Raw genomic sequence first — 21,711 nt, 5'->3', positions numbered from 1 at the left:
CTGGGAATTACATTCTCTGGTTTCATCTCATGCAGAAATGCACAGGCAAACATGAGAGCCCAAAGTCAGGAAAAACACCCCCCAAACACCCAGGGATGCCAGAACTTCCCTGGCAGAACTTCAAAGAGTTAAAAGCCTTTAAAGATGTTTTTCTGTCTCAAATCTTTATCATCTTTGCTAACAGGATATTCTGGTCTGGAATGAGGATGTGATAAGTGTATCCTGGAGAGCCAGTTTTCCCAATTATTTACTTTAATGATACTGTGTGTTGGGCAGCTCTACCACGTGTGCTGACCATATGGGACATGCCACGGTGTCCCTTCTGTCCTCCCACTCCACCCTGGGTTGGTTTTGATACCTTTGGTAATAAAAGAGCCCGTCCGGCTGAGCGCGGAGGAGCCGCTGGAGGTGGAGTCGCAGCGCAGGAGAGGCTCGGCTTCATCGACAAAGAAGCATTTCTTCTCTGAAGGAGAGGGCTCCACGGTGAGCACGGCCGCCTCGGGGGGCTTGGGGCTGGGCGTGGGCGCGGGGCTCACGGGGCTGGGGCTCACCGGCAGCGCCAGCTTGTCACCTTCCAGCTGTGGGGGGAGGAGAGAGAGGGAAAATCAACGTGGGGGGACGCTACACAATGAGTAACGCCCAAACCCACCTGCACCCTGGCTTTCAAAACACCCCAGCCCACCCTCAGCAAGAGGTGACCCGTTCTGCTGGCCCAGAACAGGCCCAGGAGATGACCCAGGGTGGGCATCAGCACTGGCATTTGGCACATCAGGCAGGAGGGGTAACACAACCCACACCTGGTAGCAGCAACCACTGCACCAGCATGGCACATGCAACCACAGCAGAGCATTTTAGCTTGGTTTTTCTTCTCAGACTCAGTTTATTAAAGCATAAAGCACAGCTCTTGGGGCAAGAGGTGATGATGCCCAAAACCTGCTCCACACCTATTGTTTGCTAAAAGCAAGGCACAGCCTGGCTCGATAGCTCAAACCAGTGCCAAGGCAGCAGGGTGAGGGGCTGTGAGATCCTTCAGGGATCTCCAGTGCAGCATATGGCTCTGACCAGCTCCACTGATCAGCTACACTTCAAATTAATGATTTGTTTGCCCCATGTCACCCTTGCTCCTGGGAGCACTCCATTAAAGCCTGATGGAGAAGTCCACCCCACCAGACTCCAACTTCAGAGCAAGGAAGGACAGGCAGGAGCTGGCACTGACCACAGTGTCACCCAAGTGCCTTTGCTTTTTCCTGTCCTAATGTGAGCCAAGGGCAAACGTTCAGCTCCACAGCTTCAAAGACATCAGGAGCAGAAAGCACTGCTGGGAAGCAGCACCATTTGACAAGTGACAGGACAAGATGAAATAGTTGTGCCAGGGGAGGTTTAGACTGGGTATTAGGAAAAATTTATTCACCAAAAGAGTGGTCAGGAATTGCAACAGGCTGTCCAGGGAAGTGGTGAAATCACCATCCCTGGAGGCATTAAAAAAACATGTGGATGTGGCCGTTGGGAACATGGTTTAGTGGTGGACTTGGCAGTGCTGGGTTAAGGATTTGACTTGATGATCTTAAATGTCATTTCCAACCTTAACAATTCTCTGATTCTATTATTTGGGTGCTGGTGTGAACCTGCCTCCTAATTTGACTGTGCTCTGCATGTTTCTTCTTGAAACTCCTCCCTACTTCCATGGCAGCAGCCAACATTATCTATCCTCCTCTATCTCTCAACATTCCCCTCAGGGTGCAAATCTCAAGCAGAGCATTTCTACTTCCTGTTCCCTGCAGAGATGAGTCGCCTGGGCCAGCATCCTCACATCCCTGGCTAGCAGCTTGGGCACCTCTGCAGGTCACCAGGTCCCTCTAACCAGGTTGCTTTAAGGGCCATCCAATATTTAACCTTTTTCCCAAACCCTGTGTCCCTGCTTGACCTGCCAGGGAAAAGAACTGCAAGCCCTGTCCACATGCAATCCCCTCTCCCAACAGCATTTCACAACCCTGTTTTCTCCTTGTATAGAGGAAAGATCAGGCTATTCCTAACAGGCTTTTGCCTACAACCCAGAAATAAAATGCAAAATTGGGATTAAAGGCTGTGGGAAAGGGAGCTGCTGAGCCACCTCCACGCCAGCATGGATGTGCCTGAACATTCCTCATCCGTGTCAAGGAATTCGCCACCCACAAATCACATGTCTGCTGGGGCGCCCATTAGTTCACATTAAATTAACATTGAAGCCTGTTCCTGGTAGAATAAAAGGGGTTTTTTTTCTCCACTCATTGAAAATAAACAGGGGAGGATTTGTTCTAGCTCAGTGCATGATGCAATAGGCATGTTAAAAATAAAAGTCAGCTTTAATTTTTAATTAAAAGAATCTGCCTTCTCCTCTGAAACTCCCTTTCCAGTACAGGTCATCATGGAGAATCAGCTATGGCCATTAAGGGAGAATATCAAGGGAAGGACCAGTACAGCAGCTGGCCACTTTCCAAATTGTAATATGCTCTGATATGCCCTTTTAAAATAACACAGGCTTTAGGGGTTAGTTTTCCCTTGTGCAGCTCATCTACCTAATATCCAACCACAAACCCACCTAACCAATTCACAAAAAAGAGCCTGATGACTGAGCAGCAATTGGCCAAGGGAGGGCAGGGAGCTGACAGCTGCCCCAGCTCTGTCCTCCCAGAACCAACTCATTTCGAGTTTAATTAAACAGCTGCTAAAACACGCTAGGAAAGACAAAATCACCCGAGGTTATTTGATTGTAGCCCCCCCGGGAGCCCAAAGCTTTCCAAATAGCTGAACAGTTGCAAGCTTGAGGCAAAGCAAACAGAATGCTTGGATGCGTGTTAATGTTTAAACCACGGGAAGAAATCAACTGGGAATCAGGGCTTTGAAAGACCAGGGAATGCAAAAGGTTGCTGGGAGGTGAAGCCTGCGGAATAGGTGTAAAAACACACTATTCACAGCCTATGACTCACTGCCTTGAAACCATCTTGGCCATTCCTATTTTTGTGAACGGTGGTGATTGAGTGAAACCACGCTCTGGCTGGGAAAAAAGCCCACAAGAAACCCTCTTGCAACCCTTTTGCCTTTCCAGAGCCATGGGATTTCTCACCTTTACATCCTCGTTGCTGGGCTCCTGCACTTGCCACTGGGGCTGCATCTGCACCTGCACAGAGAGACACGGGGGACGCTGTTAGATGCAGTCCAGAATGGAAACCAAAGGCACTGCAGTGGCTTTGTCATATCAGCAGCCTCCTACAACCATCAGAGGTGCTCTGCCAGGTATTTTTTTTAAGTTTTGTTTGTTTTTTGAGCACTGCATCAAGAGATTTTCAATGACAAAAAAATATTAATTAAAAAGTCCTAAAAGCTCCTGTGTACTTGCAGCCCTTTAGACTGCGGTTCAAGCACCAGCATCCTCGTGGATACCAATGTTGGGAAGGTGCTCTAGGCAGCTCAGGGTGTCTGAAGGTCCTTCCTACAAGGAAGAAAAGGGGGCAAAAGGGGATGGGGGCAGGAGAAGACATAGGCTTGGCTTTGTTTTCTTTCACAGCTGCTCTCAGCAGCTCTGTTTGAATGGGTTGGTCCCATTAGCTGCCTCCGTTTTACAGTACTGCAATAAAAGCTCAGCTCAGACAAACAGAAACTGCAGCTGCTGTGCTAATATTAGGAAGGAGCAGCAGTAAGCACTAAAAAACACCCTTCCCTCAGGCGATGCTTCCCAGCAATTCCTCCTGCCGCAACCAGGCGGGAACAAAAGCGAGTGGCAGGTTGGCTGCTGCTGAGGGTGGCTGTGCACCCTCCGGGATGTGGGGGGGATAAATTTAGAACCGAGGCAGCCACTTCCCAGATTCCCTGCCAGAAGATGACACTCGGCTGACACCAGCCCTTATTCCCAGGTCTGTGATGCCTCCATAGGGAATGCAGGAAGAAAAACCCCGGCACGTGAAGCAGGGTGGGCTGGGCAGCAGCCCGGCACAGGTGATGCTCCAGGCACAGAGTGGTGCTGGTGTGGGATGCTTTTGCTGTGAACCCCACAGGCACAGGGAGGATCCCTTTGGATCAGCAGCTTCATGGTGCACAGGGTGTTTGGGATCCACCTTGAGGGCAGACAGACCCTGGCAGGTAAAACACCACTGGCAGGGTCATGAGCTCGCACGGAGGTGTTGGAGAGGGGCAGTGATGGTGTGTGGTACTGCAGAGCAGGAGGCATGTCCTCTGCCAGGATGGGAAGGCCAGAGGATGCTGGGGTGGGAAAGTCCAAATTTCCTCTCTGTGCCCTTCACCTCACCTGTGTGTTTTCAGAATGCTTGAGCCACCTCTGTGGTGGAGCCTCCTCCCTCACCACCATGCAACCCTGGGGAAGAGCTACTCAAGTCAAGCCTCACACAACTCGGGATGGGAAATGCTGGCTCTGGGGGGGGGGTTAGATGCCACAACCAAAACTCCAGCCACCCACAGAGGAAGCAGCTCTTCCCCAGCAAGCCCTGCCCTGGCTGTCTGTGGGCTGAGTGCTTCTCCAAGCAGAGTCCAGGAGAGCCCTTTCTATGGATTTGCCCACTCACTCTTTAACTCAAACCATAATGAAGAGGTGACGAAGCCCTGATGAGGAGTTTCCAAACCCAATTACAGTCTGAGTTAGTCGATACTGAGTTTGACTAGTAGAAGAAACCATCTTCTAGTTTCCTCTTGTGCTCCCAAACCCATTACACTGCAAACACAGAGACCCCAGGAGATGTGGCCACCACAGCAGGGAAACCTCAAGTATCTTGCATATATAAAGTTTACATTGTTTCTCTTTGCATTACTTTATGAATGATTACATTTTGTTTATTGCACGTTCCCCGGCATAGTTCAAACCCAACCTCAGTCTGCTGAAAATTAAGTCATGGCTTAGAGCAAACCTGGAGCAATGCCCACTCCAGCAAAATCCAACCAGCCCTACGCCTTCCACAGGGCTCTGGCCACTTCACCCTACAACTTTGGGCCTCAAGTGAAACCTGATGCAAATCCAGAAAGCAATTTTATTATTTTTCTGGCTGCCTGGGCACTTCCCAGCCCTCAGACCGCAGCCCCCTCCGGCTAGGAAATCCATCCAACCGCTTTACCCTCACTCCACTGCTGACACGTGAATGCAGCACAAACTTAATTCCTACTTACTGGGCCCAGCCCAGTCCTGCACTGCCAGAAGAGGAAGTGAAGGGGATGGGTTGGAGCTGACAGGGGCCAGGTCTGAGGAATGCTGCTCCAGCCTCTTGACTCCCCCCTCTCAGGGTTCTGACCTGTGAAAGAGCAAGAAACGGAGCCACAAGGCACTGCCACAGCCACGTGCCTGGACACGGGGCTGCTTTCACATCCTCTTCTCCTCTGAAATACCCCAAAACCCCACATCTTAACCTTGCACCAGCCCCAGGTCTGACACATCTGCTGGCTCATGGGATTATCTGCAGCATGAAATTAGCCACAAAATTAAACCTTGCTGGGCTCGGGGCTGCAGCCTCCCCCTCTCCACTTTCACCATCTCCCTTATTCATGTTTTGTGCTTTCTTTCAGCTTTGCTGAGGCTGCGCTGCTGAATGCCCTGAGAGAGGCTGTCTGCTTCCTTCCATCCAGCCCCTGAAATAATTCAGCCGAGGCCAGCAGAGCCATAAATAAAACGATAAGAGCTTAAAGCACTGCTCACAGCAGGAAACTCAGGGGAGCCAATACGGCCTGGCTGTGCCAGCTCCACCCCAGGCCACCCCAGGTGAGTGCAGAGCGCCTTGGTAGCTGCAAAATGCTGTTATGCACCACAAAAAAAAAATCTCATTACCTAGTGGATACTGGTTTTTTTCTGATTTTAACCCCCAAAATGGAGAACTGAAGTTTTCTGGGATGGCACGGGTAGAAACCTCTCCCTTATTCCCCTCTCTTCCTCCTACTTTTGTTGTCAGCACCACTAGTTTGCGATGTGCCTATGCTTGCTAAGTAGTGCCTAGGCTTGCTGCTGCCTGGCAAACCTGCCTGCGAGGGGACAGATTTTGCAAACCTTGAATCCAACAAACATGCTAGGGACAGGCTTTAACAGGAGCCCTGTGAGCTAAATGCATCTCCAAAAACCTTCCCACAGCTTCTGCACTTGCTGTATTTTCTGGCTCAGCTCCAAAAAACCCCAAGCAAAATGATTCAGAGGGCTAATCCCGGTTTAACCTAAATTCATCCAGCGCCATGCAAAACCAGCATAATCTCCCACAGCTAAAAAAGCAGGCAAGTCTGCAGCAGAGCTTTTCTTCACCTGAAGGAAAATGTTCCTGCCTCGTGCCGTAATGCTCCAGAGACTCCCAGTAATTCCTCTATTCCTATCCGGGGTTGTAAATATTTGGATTTGGGAGCACAAAAGGCTGCCAAAGGAACCGGGCACTACAGGAGAGAGCAGCTTTGCCTCCACAGGTTTTACAAGATGAAGGCAGACACCAGATAAAGGATTTAGGACAAGGATGCAATAGTGGGTGGGATGGGATGTGTTTAGGGTACTAATTTGCCATCTGAGAGCTACAGCGTTCAGTAACAATTTTTACCCATGACTTGCAGATGTCAGTGCTTTCTTATGACATACGGATCATGGGGAGAGATAGGGAAACTCCATTTTGCACCCAGGGATGCTGGGCAGAGCCAAAGGCATCCCAGACAGCATAGCCCTCCTGCATCCATCCCTCCTGGGCTCATGTAGGACACACCAGCATGCGTTGGAGACTTGCTGTCGGCTCCAGTCACCCTAAGGGCATCATGCTGTTACTTGGACTCACAAAATGGTTTGGGTTGGAAGGGATCTTAGAGCTCATCTTGTTCCAACCCCCTGCCATAAGACAGGGACACCTTCCCCTGGACCAGGTTGCTCCAAGCCCTCTCCAACTTGGCCTTGAACACTTCCAGGGATGAGACATCCACAACCTCTCTGGGCAACAGCTGCAGGGAGGATGCGTGCATTTGCATTGCTTATGAGAGTCCTCACTCCCTCCACAGCACCAAAACCTCTTTTATTCTTTTTTGCTGGGTTTTGGGTTTTTTTGAAAGACTCCTTCTGCAGGGCTGGAGAGCACAGACCCACTCACCACCAACAGGGTGACCTGCTCCTCTGGATCAAACCACTTTGGTGCAGAGAGAAACTGCCACAATTTGTCTGCGTTTGGATAGACCAATCACCCAGAGTCAAACCTCGATTAGTGCTAATTAAAGGCTTTCCAACCAGCAGATTAAGAAAACTCCCGAAGATCGACCTCCATGCCTGCTCTTGGCATTGAGCTCTTAGGCTTCCTGGGCTGCTGTGATGATGATGAGCCACCAGCACAATTCTCTGGGGATTTGGTCTCCCATGCACAAGCTGCCTCCCGCATCTGCTGCAGGGCCATTGTATCACCACCCACATCAACAGTGCAGGAGCCAGCTGAGGGAGAAGAGGCAGACAGGTTCCAGTAGGTAGCACCTCACAGAAACACAGTGTGCTGTCGTGCTGTATCTGTACCCTGGGCTGCTGCCAGGCTGTGACAGCCCACACACAGCTCCACAATCTCAAAGGCAGGGGAATGTCCAACTCCTAAGGTTGATCATGAGGGATGCTCATCTCAAAAAGCCCAATCAGATGAATAGGGAAAGAGGATGTGATAGCTTGGGTGTGTTATAAATGAAATTGGTAATTCGTGCTTGTGTACATAAATGTATATATTAATTGTACAAATAAAACGCCTAAGCCCAAACCCCAGGCCGGGGACTGAGAAAATTTCGCAAGCCTTGGCAGCAGCAGAGAAGACAATATGGCCAGGAACTAATCAGCATACGAAAGAATCTATCTCGGGGTGGAGGTAGACCTTATTTGGAGCTATTAACACCACACCTGATGAAACTGATTAACATCTCGGAGTCGTTAAAGGAGTATCCCATTCCGGGAACTAAGAATAACTGTTCCAGGAATCAGAGATGGACCATTCATCATCCAAGATGGACAATTCATCAGACCCAGGAAACGCTTTGTGCAGTCCAACTTCGGGACAAGAAAACATCATGAATATGCTAAACTGCGAGAAGAATAGAATTAATTCGGACTCTGCCCAAGAACTGTGTAAGAAGGAACCAGCCAAGCAACATTTGTGAACTTGGGGATCTGACACGATAGAGAGGTCAGATCTGTGTTCACCCAGCTCCGATCCTGGGCTCGGGGCTGACCTTTTTCCCATCGTGGCTTTCTGTGTGACCGATCTTTCAGCTGCGGAATAAAATCTATTTCTTTATTAAATTTAATTTGGCTGAATTTCTTTACTTCAGGTGAATTTGTTAAAAAACAGCTCCTTTGCTGAAATAAGCCAAATTTCTTATGTGGACTCGAGACACCTGCTCAAAAGATCAACAACCCAGTTTTACCCATTTCTAGAAAAACAAGTGAAACTGATGGGGAACCACCCAAGGATCCAGGTGTGCATGCTGGATACTGGAGAAGACAACACACTGTTTTAAAAAACAAAGAGACACAGGAAAGCTGCTTGGGAAATTCAGGAGACTTGCATACAGTTATCCCTGAGATTTGGGTTTGCTCATTCTCTGGAGCATCTGCTCGCTGTATTCTCAGAGTTATGGGCACAGCTTGTGGTTACTGCATCATTGGGAGTCCTCCACTCTGACAGGTCACCCCATAAACCCTGCTCCTGGAGCCACCACCTGCATTTCTGTGCTGTTTGATAAGCACAACCTGATGGTCTTGGCCAAAAGAGCCAGGGGCATTCAGCACTGCACAGCCCAAGTCTGTTAATTATGCAATTATGCGTCGTGCTGAGGAACAAGCCCTGTGTTTTATCAAATGTCCTTGCCCAGAGCTTTGTCACAGTATTCAAAGTCAAAGCAGTAACTACAAGGACAGAGGTTACTACCTGCTCCAGGAGAGCAAGAGGACAACATGTCCTTCTGGGACACTGCACATGCCAGGAACTTTAATTCACATGTGCAAAATGGCAATTTTCTCTCCCTCTCTTCTCTCCCTAAACATAGCTTTGTCTTGGGTTTTTAATTATATTTTTTCCATCAATGAGAAGGCCACATGCTGCTTAGCTACTGGGAGGTGAAAGGTAAAAACCAGCAACTGAGCAGGAGAGATCAGGCAGCTGGCAAAGCCAGCCTATCCAAGATGTGGGCAGGAAGCTCAGCACACAACTGACTCAGGGTCTTGGAAACACAAGCCCAGGGCTCCTGCCAACACATCCCAACTTCTGATTTCACACAATAGTCACAAGGGAACAAGGTGTTTCATACACTAAACAAAATAATTTATGTGACACAGTGAAGGGATCAAACAAAGTAATTTAAGATACGCAACACAGTGAAGGGATCACAGTCCCATGTATAGGGGAAAGTTTGTGATGGTCAAAGCAGGATTTGGGAATCCCCTGCCCTGACAAACGCTCTGCTTCGTAAGCTCTCCTCTAAGTGAAGGTCCACCTTGCCAGGTCCCCACCAAGAGCCCAGAGAGGTCTGCAAGCACCCACCTACTCCTCTTTGGGTCTGGGTCACTGCTAAGACAATGGGAAATGTTTCACCAACCAGTTTAGGGGGAAGAGCTGTGCCTCAGCCACCCCCACCTCCATCTGTATCTTGTTCCATTGGCTTCTACGTTCAGAAAAAGCCCCACTCATCACCTTTCAAACACTTCTAGGAGTCCACCGAGTTATCAGAGCCAAAAACTGAAACAAGTAAGGCAGCAGTGGCCAAAACAATCTGCAAAGGTCACTGAAGCACCTCCCTATGTCTTACACCTGGCCAAGAACCTACTGCAGAACTTTCTGCAGCAATTTATTTATTCTCCTGAAATATGGGACAGTTTGTTTTAAGGCCAGAAGTGCCAAAGAAGAACAACTTTGCAAGACTGCATGCATGGCCTCCCCCATGCCACCAGTCACCATCTTGGAGGAAGCAATACTTAGTGCTCAAGGATACTTGGCCCTTCTCACAAATCCACAGCATTTGAGAGCAAGTTTAAAGAGGGATGCATTTTCCTCCATGTCCCTGGCACAAAGCGCTCAGGTACAGATCCTCCTGGTGATCTTCAACAGTATGTGCAAAGCATAGGACTCTAGAGCTCATCAGAACATTGACTGAGATTTGAGGCAAACCTTGGCAAAGCCTCGCTCAAAAGCAATGCACAACTTCAACATAAACCCCTGAAGAGAGGGAGCTACTTGGCCATGAGCTGCACTCGAGGCCACAACTGCATCCCATCCCACCACATCTCGCAGGGTGTGACCTGCACCAAAGCCCAGCCCGGCGTTACCGGCGTGGTGTCCTCCATGAGGCCGCGGATCTTCTCCACCACGTCGTTGCGGCGGTGCTGGCGGAGCGCGCTGATGAGCTGGGCCAGGCTGGCCTCGGGCCCGCGGATGGTCCAGTGCTGCAGGGCGGCGTAGGCGCGCTCGTGGTCGGCCGCGTAGCCGTTGGAGAAAGCCGCCACCTCCCGCTCGCTGGCGTTGCACAGGAACTGGTAAATGTCCTTCCACTGGCTCCCCACCTGGGCTGCCACCAGCTTGAGGATGTCGATGCCTGTGGGGCAGAGAAACCACAGGTGAGGCAGGGAGGTCTGCAGACATCAGCTCTAGCAAAGCTTCTCTCATCCCCAAATGGCCACACTTTGCTTTTTTTGGGTAGGTCTTTGAGATTTTGTTGTTGTTATGATTATTTTAAGACCTTGATGAGTCCAGGTTGCAGAGAAGCAGCACTCATAACATGGTCAACAGCTGCTATGCATGTAAAGGGTGACAGACCCCATCAGTTAATCCAACACACTCTAAAATCAATAATTTAACTGTAAAATTTCCTGCACTCTTTAGCACAGGAAGACCCTGGGTACTCATCTACCACACAGCTGCAGGAACAGGGCAGAAGAGCACACGCTCACCCACATGCCTGCATCGAAGCCACTGCCTTGAAAAAGAGCTGGATTAGGAGGTGAGTCACCAAAGCACCTCTATAAAGATGAGTATTTCCATAACAAGCAGCTAGGATTGCAATCAGAGCCATTTCCAGTGCAGACTGGTGGGATGACTCAGTCATGGGGTGGGAGACACTGCACCAGGTGAGCACTGGGTGAATGGAAGATCTGGTAGGAAACCAGAGAGCAAAAAGGCAGTTTCCCCCAGAAAAGCATTTGAGACATCCTGGCTCAAGACAGTGAGGGTTTTCTCTGTGTAGGTCAGGGAGCAATGCAAACAGCACACTTATCCTTGAGCCTCCTACAGGTCAGGAGTTAAAGATTCAAATAAAGCTGTATCTCCTCCAAAATAACTAATTAACCCCGTTTTATCAAGCTGAGCAACACCCTGCTTCAAACAGCAACATGAAGGGTCAGCATCGGTGAGCCGCAAAGAGAAACTCACTTTTTCCAGAGAGATAACCACACCTTGGGTTTCCCCTGTGGCTACAGGGAGCACTTCTCTTTCCCTCTGCAGGCACAACAGCAAAAATAGCTGCTTACAGAAGAATATCATAGTCAGGGTCTTTCCAGCTGGCCTAAAAGTTAACAATTTCTAATGCAGTTTAGCTCAACCCTTCCAACTGCACCTTCAGTTCACAGCTCTGATACAGCAAAATGTATACACACAAAAAAACCCTATAAAAATTATACAGACTGATATAGATATCCTTTTTTATATATGTGCATGTGTATATACACACGGATATATGGTACACATCTTTATATCTCACTACGTATTACATAAATATTTTATAAAGATATGTGTACATATATGTGTATGGTCTAGACACCAGGTGCCCACCAAAGCTGTTCTATACCTGCCCTCCTCAGCTAGGAAGGGGACAGAAAATATAACAAAATATAACAAAAGACTCATGGGTTGAGAAACAGGTAGGGAGAGATCCCTCACCAGTGACTTTCATTAGCAAACCAGACTCAGCTTGGGGAAATCAGTTTGACTTTTTGCTAATCAAAGCAGAATAGGGTAAGGAGAAGTAAAAACTAAATCCCTTTCCACCCACCTCTCCTTTTTTCCCAGGTTTAACTTCACTCCTGAATTCTTTCCCTCCTCCCCTCAGCAGTGCAGGGGGACAGAAAATGGGATTTGTGGTCAGTCCATCACACATTGTCTCTGCTGCTCCCTTCTCCTCAGAGGGAGGAATCCTCACACTCTTCCCTTGCTCCAGCACGGCTCCCATCCACAGGTCCTGCCAGCAAACCTGCTCCCACGTGGCTTCCTCTCTCCCCCTCCCTTTTCACTGACCCTGGTGTCTGCAGAGCTGCTGCTCTCACATGTTCTCACTCCTCTCTCTACTGGCTGAAGTGAACAGGTTTTTTTGCTCCTCTTTTTAAATCTCTTGTCCCAGAGGCACTCCCACCCTCCCTGATGGGCTCAGCCTTGGACAGTGGTGGGCCCGTCCTGGAGCTGGCTAGCATTGGCTCTCTTGGACATGGGGGAAGCTTCTGGAAGCTTCTCAGAGAAGCCACCCCTGTAGCCCCCTGCTACCAAAACCTGACCATACAAACCCAATACAATATACACACACGTATAAAGTATCTATTCAGCCTGATATATTTTTATATGTGTTTGTGTATATCTGTGTATATATTATTCATACTTCTGTATATCTCTATATATAACATAGGTATTTTACATATATATGTATATATGCTTATATAAAAAGAAGTATATAAAAACATATAAAGCTTCACTAAGATATTTTTGACCAAACCTCTTCTCACTTAAGGAAAGCTTATCAAATCTGCTATATATACACTTTAGTTTTCACTTCCAAACTAGATAACACAGCCATGAGCCCACAGTTCTTGGAGCATCCACAGACAGTGCTAAACCTGCTCTAAATCAGGAACACCAAATTGCAAACCACATTTGGTACTTCCCCACCCTCCTCCCACCACAACCACCACACCTCCCTCCCCAGCTGTTTACAGACACGTGCTTGTACCATCTCACATGGAGTTGTGAGAGCCAGGACTTCTCCTACCATAAAACCTTGGCTCACCTGCCCAGCATGGGGGATGCAGCCCACCCAAAAAAACCCAAGCCAACCACAGGGCTTGGTTCTAACTATGGAGAAAAGGCTGTGAACCTGCTACTGGGGTTTATTCGGGAGTTATTAATGTGACTCAGATCATTAGATGCTGGTACCCATCGCACTATGACAGTGTAGCAGGAATTAAGCCTGGTTTTGTTAATGCTTCCCATTACTCAGATGAAAACCCAGTGGCCCTCAGCTCAAGGGACTGAGCTGTGTGCTTCCAGGTAAATCCCAAATTCCTCTCCATCCATGAGTTTGCATCCAGGTTGGCTGTCCAGGACAGGCAGCCCAGACCACGCTGGTAGCCAGGCCCTTGTGCCTTCTGATATCACATTCCTGGGTTGTTACGAAGCCCAAAAGACAACTCGGGTTTCAAGTCAGGTCCTTTAAAGCAGCAAATCCAAGTGCTTTTAGCATAAAAGCAGCAAAATGCCAGATTTATGCAGCACTGTTTGATTTTATCACTCAGTCCAGGAGATTAAAAAAAAGTAAAAATCTGTGAATACAAGGGCAGAAAAAGCTCTGCAAGGCTTGTGCACCAAGGTAATGACAGCAATGCAGAGAGGGATGAGCATGTCTGGTACTGTATATATCCATATATAGATATATATATGGATAACAACTTATGCAAGTTACAGAGATATATATAGGTATATATAGAGAGTATTTAAGTCATTATCTCACTGTATAAATCTTGCAGAGCTTCTTTACTCTCATATTCAGCAATTATTTTTTGCTAGGTTGATATATACACCCACAGAGAGAGAGAGAATGCTGCCTATTTTTTATGTACACACACACACATCAAATGAGCAGCACCAGGTCCCCCTGCCAGTGCTGCCCTGCAGTGAGACAATGAGTTATGGCTGGGTCGGAGCCTTGCCCACACCCACTCCCACGCACACCAGACACACAGAAGGATTAAAACATAATCTGCTGGTTTATGACCCCTGTGTGGCACATCTAGTCAGCCCAGAAAAGGAAAAACCCATATACTACCTGGTCCCATGTACGCATTTAATGCTGACAAATCCCAGTGTTTACAACTGCTGTACTGGTGAGAGAAGTTTGCAGCTGCTCGCAGCTTGATTTGCACCGGTTTTATGCGGCAGCACGACATTTATGTCCAAATGTTCTCGCTCAGGATTTATGACAAAGCGCTCATGCTCCTACTGACATTTTCAAGTTTAGTATACTTAATCTCACCATTCAATAAATTGGGCCCATAAACATGTTTATATCCCTTGGCAATAACATCCCAGGGCACGAGAACACACCAGGCAGCAGAGGACTTAATGGCGCGTAATAATCTTTGGAGAACAAATGTTCCATTAAAAATGAATTTGGAAATGTCTACCTTAATACTATAAGAACCTTAAACTCATTTTCTTGCAACTATTAAATGAATTTAAGGCCCATATGTTCACTACATCCACTACAATATTGTGCAAACAAAACCCCAGAGAGATATGAAGAGACGCAGTCGAGAGTGCAGATTTGGCTCCAGTCAGTAAGAAAAACACTGCTCCCTCTGTTCTTAAAAAATAAGATTAAACCCATTACATGACAAGCTGCGGCTGCATGCCACCAAGTATTACTGCTCACACTAAAATAAAATGGTAATGCTTGTAATAAGCTTACCATCCTACTACTTCCATGTTTCCAGAAGTCCTACAAGTTGCTTTGCTGAGCACTAAGACTGCTGGAGCATCCTGTTGGGATGGGAAGGTGCCTACCACAGCGCGTGGAGCAAAAATCACAGCTCCACCATAGGCCCTGGATCTTCTCCCTCTCCCTGAACCATGTGGACCTGCTCCCACCACGCTCAACTGCACACCAGGGCTGGAGATGGTGCTCAAAGACACCCAGACCGCAGCAATCCCAAGTAAAATGGCCAAACTCAGCAGAGATGGTGCTTTAACCCACCTGTTTCATGCTTCCCATGTGAGGCTGGTCACAGCCACATTGGTGCTATGCTAAAGCTGCTCCAAGCTTGCCACAGTCTGAATCGTCCTTCTTTTTACCACAGGCCACAGGAACAGCCTGGGAGAGCTGTCACCATCCTGCTGCTAAAGTGGGAGACACCACCACCACCCCCCTCCATCATGATGTCAGGAACCATCACCACTGATCACCCAGCTCTGCTCATGCCTCAGACAGTGGAATTGAAGAGGAATGCCCACAGCTGCATCTGGCTGAGCTGTGTTTTCCATGGTCAGCCCAGAAGAGGCAAGGACAGATCTGAAGGATCCAGGACATCCATACGTGTCTCAGGTACCTGAGCAGGTGGCATTTCAGTTGCCATTATCTTAACACTGCAAGTCTCTAAATGCTGTGCTGGGCTACACCATGTAGCCCCCTATTATTTTAAGGTGGTGATGAGCACTCCTTCACGCCAGGACAAGGCCAAGATGTTGTGCACAGGCCAGTGAGAAGCCCAAGGGAGTATGTACACACATGGGAACACAAGCACAACCAGGCCCACCTACAGCCAGGCGAAACTGGGACAAAAGGAGACAAGTCTGGAAATGGACAAATGCATCCAGAGTGGCACAAGCAAAGAAAAGTCCAGCTCATCGACAAAGATGCTGAGCTGAAGGGAGGACTTTTCTGGAGAGGCAGGGCCCCAGTTCTCTACAACCTTCTGTCAGGCAGCTGTAGAGAAGGATAAGATCCCCCCTGAGCCTCCTTTTCTCCAGGCTAAACTCCCCTATCTCCCTCAGCCACTCCTCCTCAGACTTGAGCTCCAGCCCCTTCACACCTGCTCCATTGCCCTTCTCTGGACACTGCTCACCTGTCTCATGTTCCCCATAAACACGATTTCAGTTTATTCAGTGACTTCCACTTGCTTGTTTTGAATCTGGTTCAAGATTTTTCTCACTCATTTCCTGCTCCTTCAGATGTGCCCCGCCTCACTGCAGTATAGTTTGATGTAGACAGAGCAATCAGTCCTTCTACGTCACCAAGGTGGTCATCAAACACGCACTTGGGACTTGGCTGAGCTTTAATGCCTTGTTCTGGACAAGCCTCACTGGTCTCCCAAGCCGTGCTATTTGCAGGTTGGACACAGACCCAGTTCTTCAGCATCATTTGGCCTCAAGCAGGGCAAGGAGCCAGTGCGGTGTGGGACTGTGACCAGCAGTGCTGGCACGCTCACATACAGCACCTGCAAGGCACCATTTCTCTTCTCTGCCATTTTTTTTTCACATCTTCAAGCAAACTTGAGAGCAGAGGAAGAGCTGCCCCACCAAGGTGACACCCCAGCACCTAGCAGCAGATGCTCAAACCACAGCCACAGAGGTGCTGAGGCTCCTTCCTCTCCCCACCCTCTCACAAATGAGATGTCATTGTTTTTGTTCTCAGAGCTCAAGTCAAACAACATTTGGTGTTTTTCACAAGAGTGCTCCTTAAGAAAATGCCACCTTTAAGGGGAAACCTCATGCTCAGAGAGCCCCCAAGCCACGTGTCCTTTCACCCCATTAGTACTGAAGGGACAAAGGGCATAAAAAAGGATTAACACAACATCAGTTCAGGTCTTATAGGTGCCTTATACAGCTGGGAAGGAAAGCTCAGGAGATCTCCCAGGACCTATGGCATACACAGTCTCATGGAGAGAGCAGCTCATCAGCCCAGGGTTCCAGAGACAGCTTCATGAAAGGCTGGATTTCAGGAGACTCCATGCTCCAGCTCTTCATCACCAGGGGCAGGTCCCACCAGTTCACTCATGACAGCTGGGGGAACTGACCTCCACCACCTCAGTATCAATCTGAGCCGGAGCACCTGGAGCTTCTGCCACCTACAAGCTGACAGAGGTATTCCAGAGATGGGCAGTATTAATCTGTGCACCACATGCTGTGACAAATCCTGACTGTGACAGGCAGGCTGGATGAAGCACCACAGACAGAGCACAGCCCAAGGGCACACATAAGTCAGACAGAAAAACCACAGTGATGCAGCCCAACCCTCCCCTGCACCCAGATAAAAGCTCCAAATCACTGCAAAGCCAGCTCTGCTCCTGAGCTCAGCCCACCTCCCTTCTCCAAATATCCTCCTGACTCATGTGAAACACAGCCACAGCAGCCTATTTTTATGTCTGAGCACACACTGAGAGCCTGTACAAGCAAGCCAGGATGCGGCACATCCACTCTCCAGCTGACAAGATACCACAGCTCAGCCAAACCAGGACTCAGAAATCCCAAGTGCACAACACACCTTTCCAAAAAGCAAAAATTCCACCAACCGCTGCCGAAAAGGGAAGGTTATTGGAAACTCAGTTCCTCCCCCTGCCACTCAAAATACACTTCAGGTCCTAAATGAGGAAGTTTGAAGATGTGCCAGGTCCTGCACCTGGGTCAGGACAATCACCAGTTATTGGCACAGGCTGGAGGATGAAGGGGCTGAGAGCAGCTCTGCCAAGGACTTGGAGGTGCTGGTGTGCTGCGTCCAGCTCTGGGGTCCCTAACATAAAAAGGACGTGGACCTTTAAATCAGGTCCAGAGAAGGCCACAAAAATTGTCAGAGAATTGTCAGAGAAGCACCTTTCCTAAGAAGAGCATTTGTTCAGTCTAGAGAAGAAAAGGCTCCAGGGTGACCTTACTGCAGCCTGCCAGTAGCTGGAGAGGGACCTTGAACATGGGTGTGTAGTGACAGGACAAGGAGGAAAGAAGGAATGGCCTAAAACTGAAAGAGGGAAGGGTTAGATCGGAGATTCAGAAGAAATTCTTCCCTGTGAGGGTGGTGAGGCCCTGGCACAGGTTGCCCAGAGAAGCTGTGGCTGCCCCATCCCTGGGCAGGTTCAAGGCCAGGTCGGATGGGGTCTGAGCAACATGGTCTAGGGGTTGGCATCCCTGCCCACAGCAGGGGGGTAGGAACCACCTGATCTCTGGAGGTCCCTTCCAGCCCAAACCTTTCCATGACTAACAAGAACCTTTGTCAGACAGAAAGAAAGGACACACTCATAAAGACTTTTTAGTGATAGGGTAGTTTTCCCAACCATGGAGTAGAGGGCTGCTATCAGACCTTCTCAGGAGCCAGTGATTCATATCCTTAGCAAGAGCTGTTAGGGCAACAAACCACAAAATGGTATGTTTGGAGTTTGTTTTTGTTTTTTTTTTAAAGGCAAAACCTAAAATCGTGCAAGGCAGAAGGGGACTTCTAACAATCATTTCCTACAAGCTGTCCGGAAAATAACCAAACCAGGCAGTGGAGAGAGGTCTGTGATCAGCCACATGCAGTTATGAACATGTTTCCAACCTGGGAACTTGAGAATCAGCACAAGACCTCCTTTCCCAATACATTATGTGGAAGTCACCCCTGTAACAGCACCTTGGTCCAACCCTCCTGGGACCCATCGGAGCTTCTGCCCACCACCACAGGATGTTACATCAGCGACCCACAGAGTGGACTTGCTCTTGCTTTCGTTTGCATGAGAATGGCCAGCATAAGTATTTTATGCAATTATTAAATTTTAAATGGCTTTTGCAGAGTTAATCTTCATTATAACCCTCTGGGACAGATGGTAACCCTGAGCACACACACTGCCACAGCCAGAGCCATATAAATATCCAGACACCCACAGATGCCAACCCGAGGATTAAATTCACCTCCTGCATTTTTTTTTCTCCCAGTCTTGGAGAGCAAGGAAAAAACAACAAAAAAATCAACCTCGTTATTCGAGGAGTGATGTGTGAGAGCCTCACTGATGTGTGAAATCACAGTCCCCCCTGGCACTGGAACTGGTGTCGGGTTTTTGGCAAAAACACCCTGGGCTCAGAGCAGTTTTCTGCAAGGACAATCCTCCTCTCCTGCAGAGCTGCCCTGCCTCTCATGCTCAGCCCTACACCTTAATGGGCAGGCACAAATCCCAATCCCTCATTAAATTAATACAGGGGCCACCCAGGAATTGTGACCATGGGATAATTTGGGTTTTCTCTCCTTTTCTGAAGCAGATTTGGGAGCAAATGTTCCAGCTTCCCAGGGCAGCTCCCCACAGCCCTGTGCATGCTGCAGATAGATGGCTCGTGTAGCAACACACATTAAAAGTGATCTAGCACCAGTCTTTAGTGCTAACACAATAAGGCTGAGGAACAGGAGATGATAAAACCTGCACATGATTAGGTTTCTTCTTCTCTAAGCAGAACAGCAGATTCCCACATTTGCACTTTCCAAGGCTCCCTTTCATCATGAAGCCCTGGTCAGCTCTTGCACATGCCCTCTGGAAATCACATAGCTTCCCAAAAGGACAAGATGATTTTTGGGCAAACCTGAACAATGTTTTACATTGGGTGTTTTGAGGAAGACGGTGTTCTGAACTTGTCAGATGCCACCCCAACATTCCCATGCCAGAGGTTTGTACTGCAGATGAAGAGTTGCTCCATCCCACCCGAAGCAGAGCACTGTGCCCGTGTAGGAGCAAACACAGCACGAAATGCAGCAGAACAAGCTCCAGTGAGGGAGCATCCATACTCCTTGTGGTACCCGGTACATTCCTGCCTCTTCCAATTTAACCACCTCCCCTTCTGCCCAGGTCTCACCCTGTGGAGGTGGACAGGCTGTCATCAGAGGACCAGCAGTGATCTCCACATCATCAAGCTGCAGATGCCAGAGGAGAGACTGCTTTGGAAAACAAAAATAAACACAACACCTTCTGCCTCTCTGTTTTGGCAGGAGGACAGAAATCAATCCCTCATCTCATGCTCTGCCTGCCAGAGCCGTATTAGGGTTTGCACACAAGCCCAGGGCTGCTCCTCTCCAGGCATAGCTGCAATTACCAAATTATGTCAGCAGCAATGGGCACACCTGCCCTCCTGAGATGCTCTGGGCATCTCTGCCCCACCTGTGGCTTGGGCACAAAACCTCGAGGCCACCACAGTTTGAGCTTTTTAACCACAGCTTTTAACCCCATTGCTCCTCCTCATGCTCTGCAGAGGTGCAGAGGAGTTCCCAGGGGTGTGTTTCCACAGCAGCTCCCCCATCCTCACTGGGCCTCCCAGCATGATGCTCCTGACACCAGCAGGGACCTGTTCAGGAGCTGATCACAGGGAAAACTACGTCTACCAAACAAAACCATTACAGTAAGAGGCTTTTATCTCATTTACCCACACAAGCACTAAGGAAGGGTCCTAAAACAGCATCCAGAGTCACCCCATAGACCTGCAAGTGCCAAGCCTGCAGCAGTTTCCTTATTCAGAGTAGCAGTTAAATAGGCCTGAGGAATAACACCCTCAGCTGGATTGTTTCCATGCACTTGCTTCCCTTCATTAGGTGACAGATCTCTAGAAAAGATTGACTTAAAAGCCCACACATAACATTAATGTGCTGTCTCTTGAAAAGAATCATGTAGTTTTACTCCAATAAGCATCTTCCAACTAACCATAAATGAGTACCTGATTCCATTTGAGGACCAGCCTGCAATGGCCCAGCCGTTCCCACACCCCCACGGGTTATATCCACATGGGGATGCTTTGGAGCTGCAGCTCTCTGAGGTACAAGATGTGGTCCCCTTTCAACACCCTCACTGACTTCCTTGGGAGCAGACCAAGCTCAAGCCTAGCCCTGGTCCGTCAGCAACCAGGATGAAAGCCAAGGACTACTCCCTACAAATTGCCCACCAAGAAGATCCCGGCTTCCAATGTGCTGACAACTGACCAACCAAGACCCCCAAATCCCAACACTGCCCATCTCTCCAGCATCACGTCTCTATTCCCCACTTTGATTTTCTCCCATTTTTAGCACATGCTCTTCTACATGCAGTCAAGCCTCAGCTCCACCCCAGCTGCAAACGGCTTTTGCAGAACAGTTAATTTCTCTGACTATTTAACCAGAGGCTTCCTGGCTTTGCTCTTACCACCCACTGCAATAATGTGCAATTACAAGATTTGAAGAAAAATAAAAGGGAAGTGGCATCTCATGCCAGGCCAGTGCTGCCAAGATCTGTTCTTCAGTCTTTCGACTCCAAAAAACAAAAACCACCAAACTCTTTTCTTGCCTCCCGGCGTAACATCTCAGACAGCTGCTTCCTATACACAGGTTTTACCCTAACATTTTGCAGTCTTTGTCTTTCATCCTCTGCTACTAAATGGATGAAAGCCAAAGGCAACAGTATCAGCAATTTCTGCAGAAAGAATTCAAGCCCATCTTCATGTTTGGCATAGACTAATGGCAAATCTGGCATTTCCAAGGCATTTGAGAGACAGGCTCCAATTCTCAGCTTTTACTGAAAGGTTTCTGCAAGCTCATTTCCTCACCTCTGGAAATGTCTGAAGAAAGGAAATGGGTATTTGCTAAAATAAAGGCATGAGCCCAGTGTGTAGGCCATCCTTGATCTTCTAAAAGAAAGAAGTCATACAAGGTTAAACCACAGAGCCCTATCAGCCCTGCCCCTACGTCACTCAGGCACCACATGGATAATTTCTCAGGAAAACTTTGACAAACTGACAACTGTTGGATTCCTATCTGCAGGGCTGCAAAGTAAGAGCCAGCTGAGGCAGCAAGAGGTCCAGCTTCTCCAACCACACAGGCACACTGTTCTACCTTCTCAATCTCTCTGGACAGCCCCCGTTCTGAGGATGGACATGAGGACAGACGTGGAGGTAGGCTGGCTGCTAATTCAGGCCATTAGTCATTGCAAGCTCTTCCCAGACCTCTGAACCATTTAATCCAGTGAGAAGCACT

General features: G+C 48.6%; 1 protein-coding gene across 3 annotated transcripts in view; it reads right to left on the bottom strand.

Annotated features, from left to right (window-relative positions):
* TNFRSF21 (TNF receptor superfamily member 21) overlaps positions 1 to 21,711 on the bottom strand; it is a 35,795-nt gene that overhangs the window by 1,951 nt on the left and 12,133 nt on the right. For 2 of the 3 annotated variants that reach the window (XM_039569192.1, XM_010393239.4), the window contains exons 4-6: positions 10,283 to 10,548; positions 3,104 to 3,157; positions 359 to 578 (exon numbers count right to left, since the gene is read on the bottom strand). In XM_039569192.1, the coding sequence (XP_039425126.1) occupies positions 359 to 578; positions 3,104 to 3,157; positions 10,283 to 10,548 (540 nt within the window). The remainder of the gene's footprint in view (positions 1 to 358; positions 579 to 3,103; positions 3,158 to 10,282; positions 10,549 to 21,711) is intronic. The other variant, XM_039569193.1, reaches the window with a different exon arrangement.

Source organism: Corvus cornix, chromosome 3 (assembly GCF_000738735.6).
Source record: "Corvus cornix cornix isolate S_Up_H32 chromosome 3, ASM73873v5, whole genome shotgun sequence".
Taxonomy (NCBI): Eukaryota; Metazoa; Chordata; class Aves; order Passeriformes; family Corvidae; genus Corvus; species Corvus cornix.
Note: the sequence above shows the minus strand (reverse complement) of the source record. Positions and strands in the feature narration are given on the sequence as shown.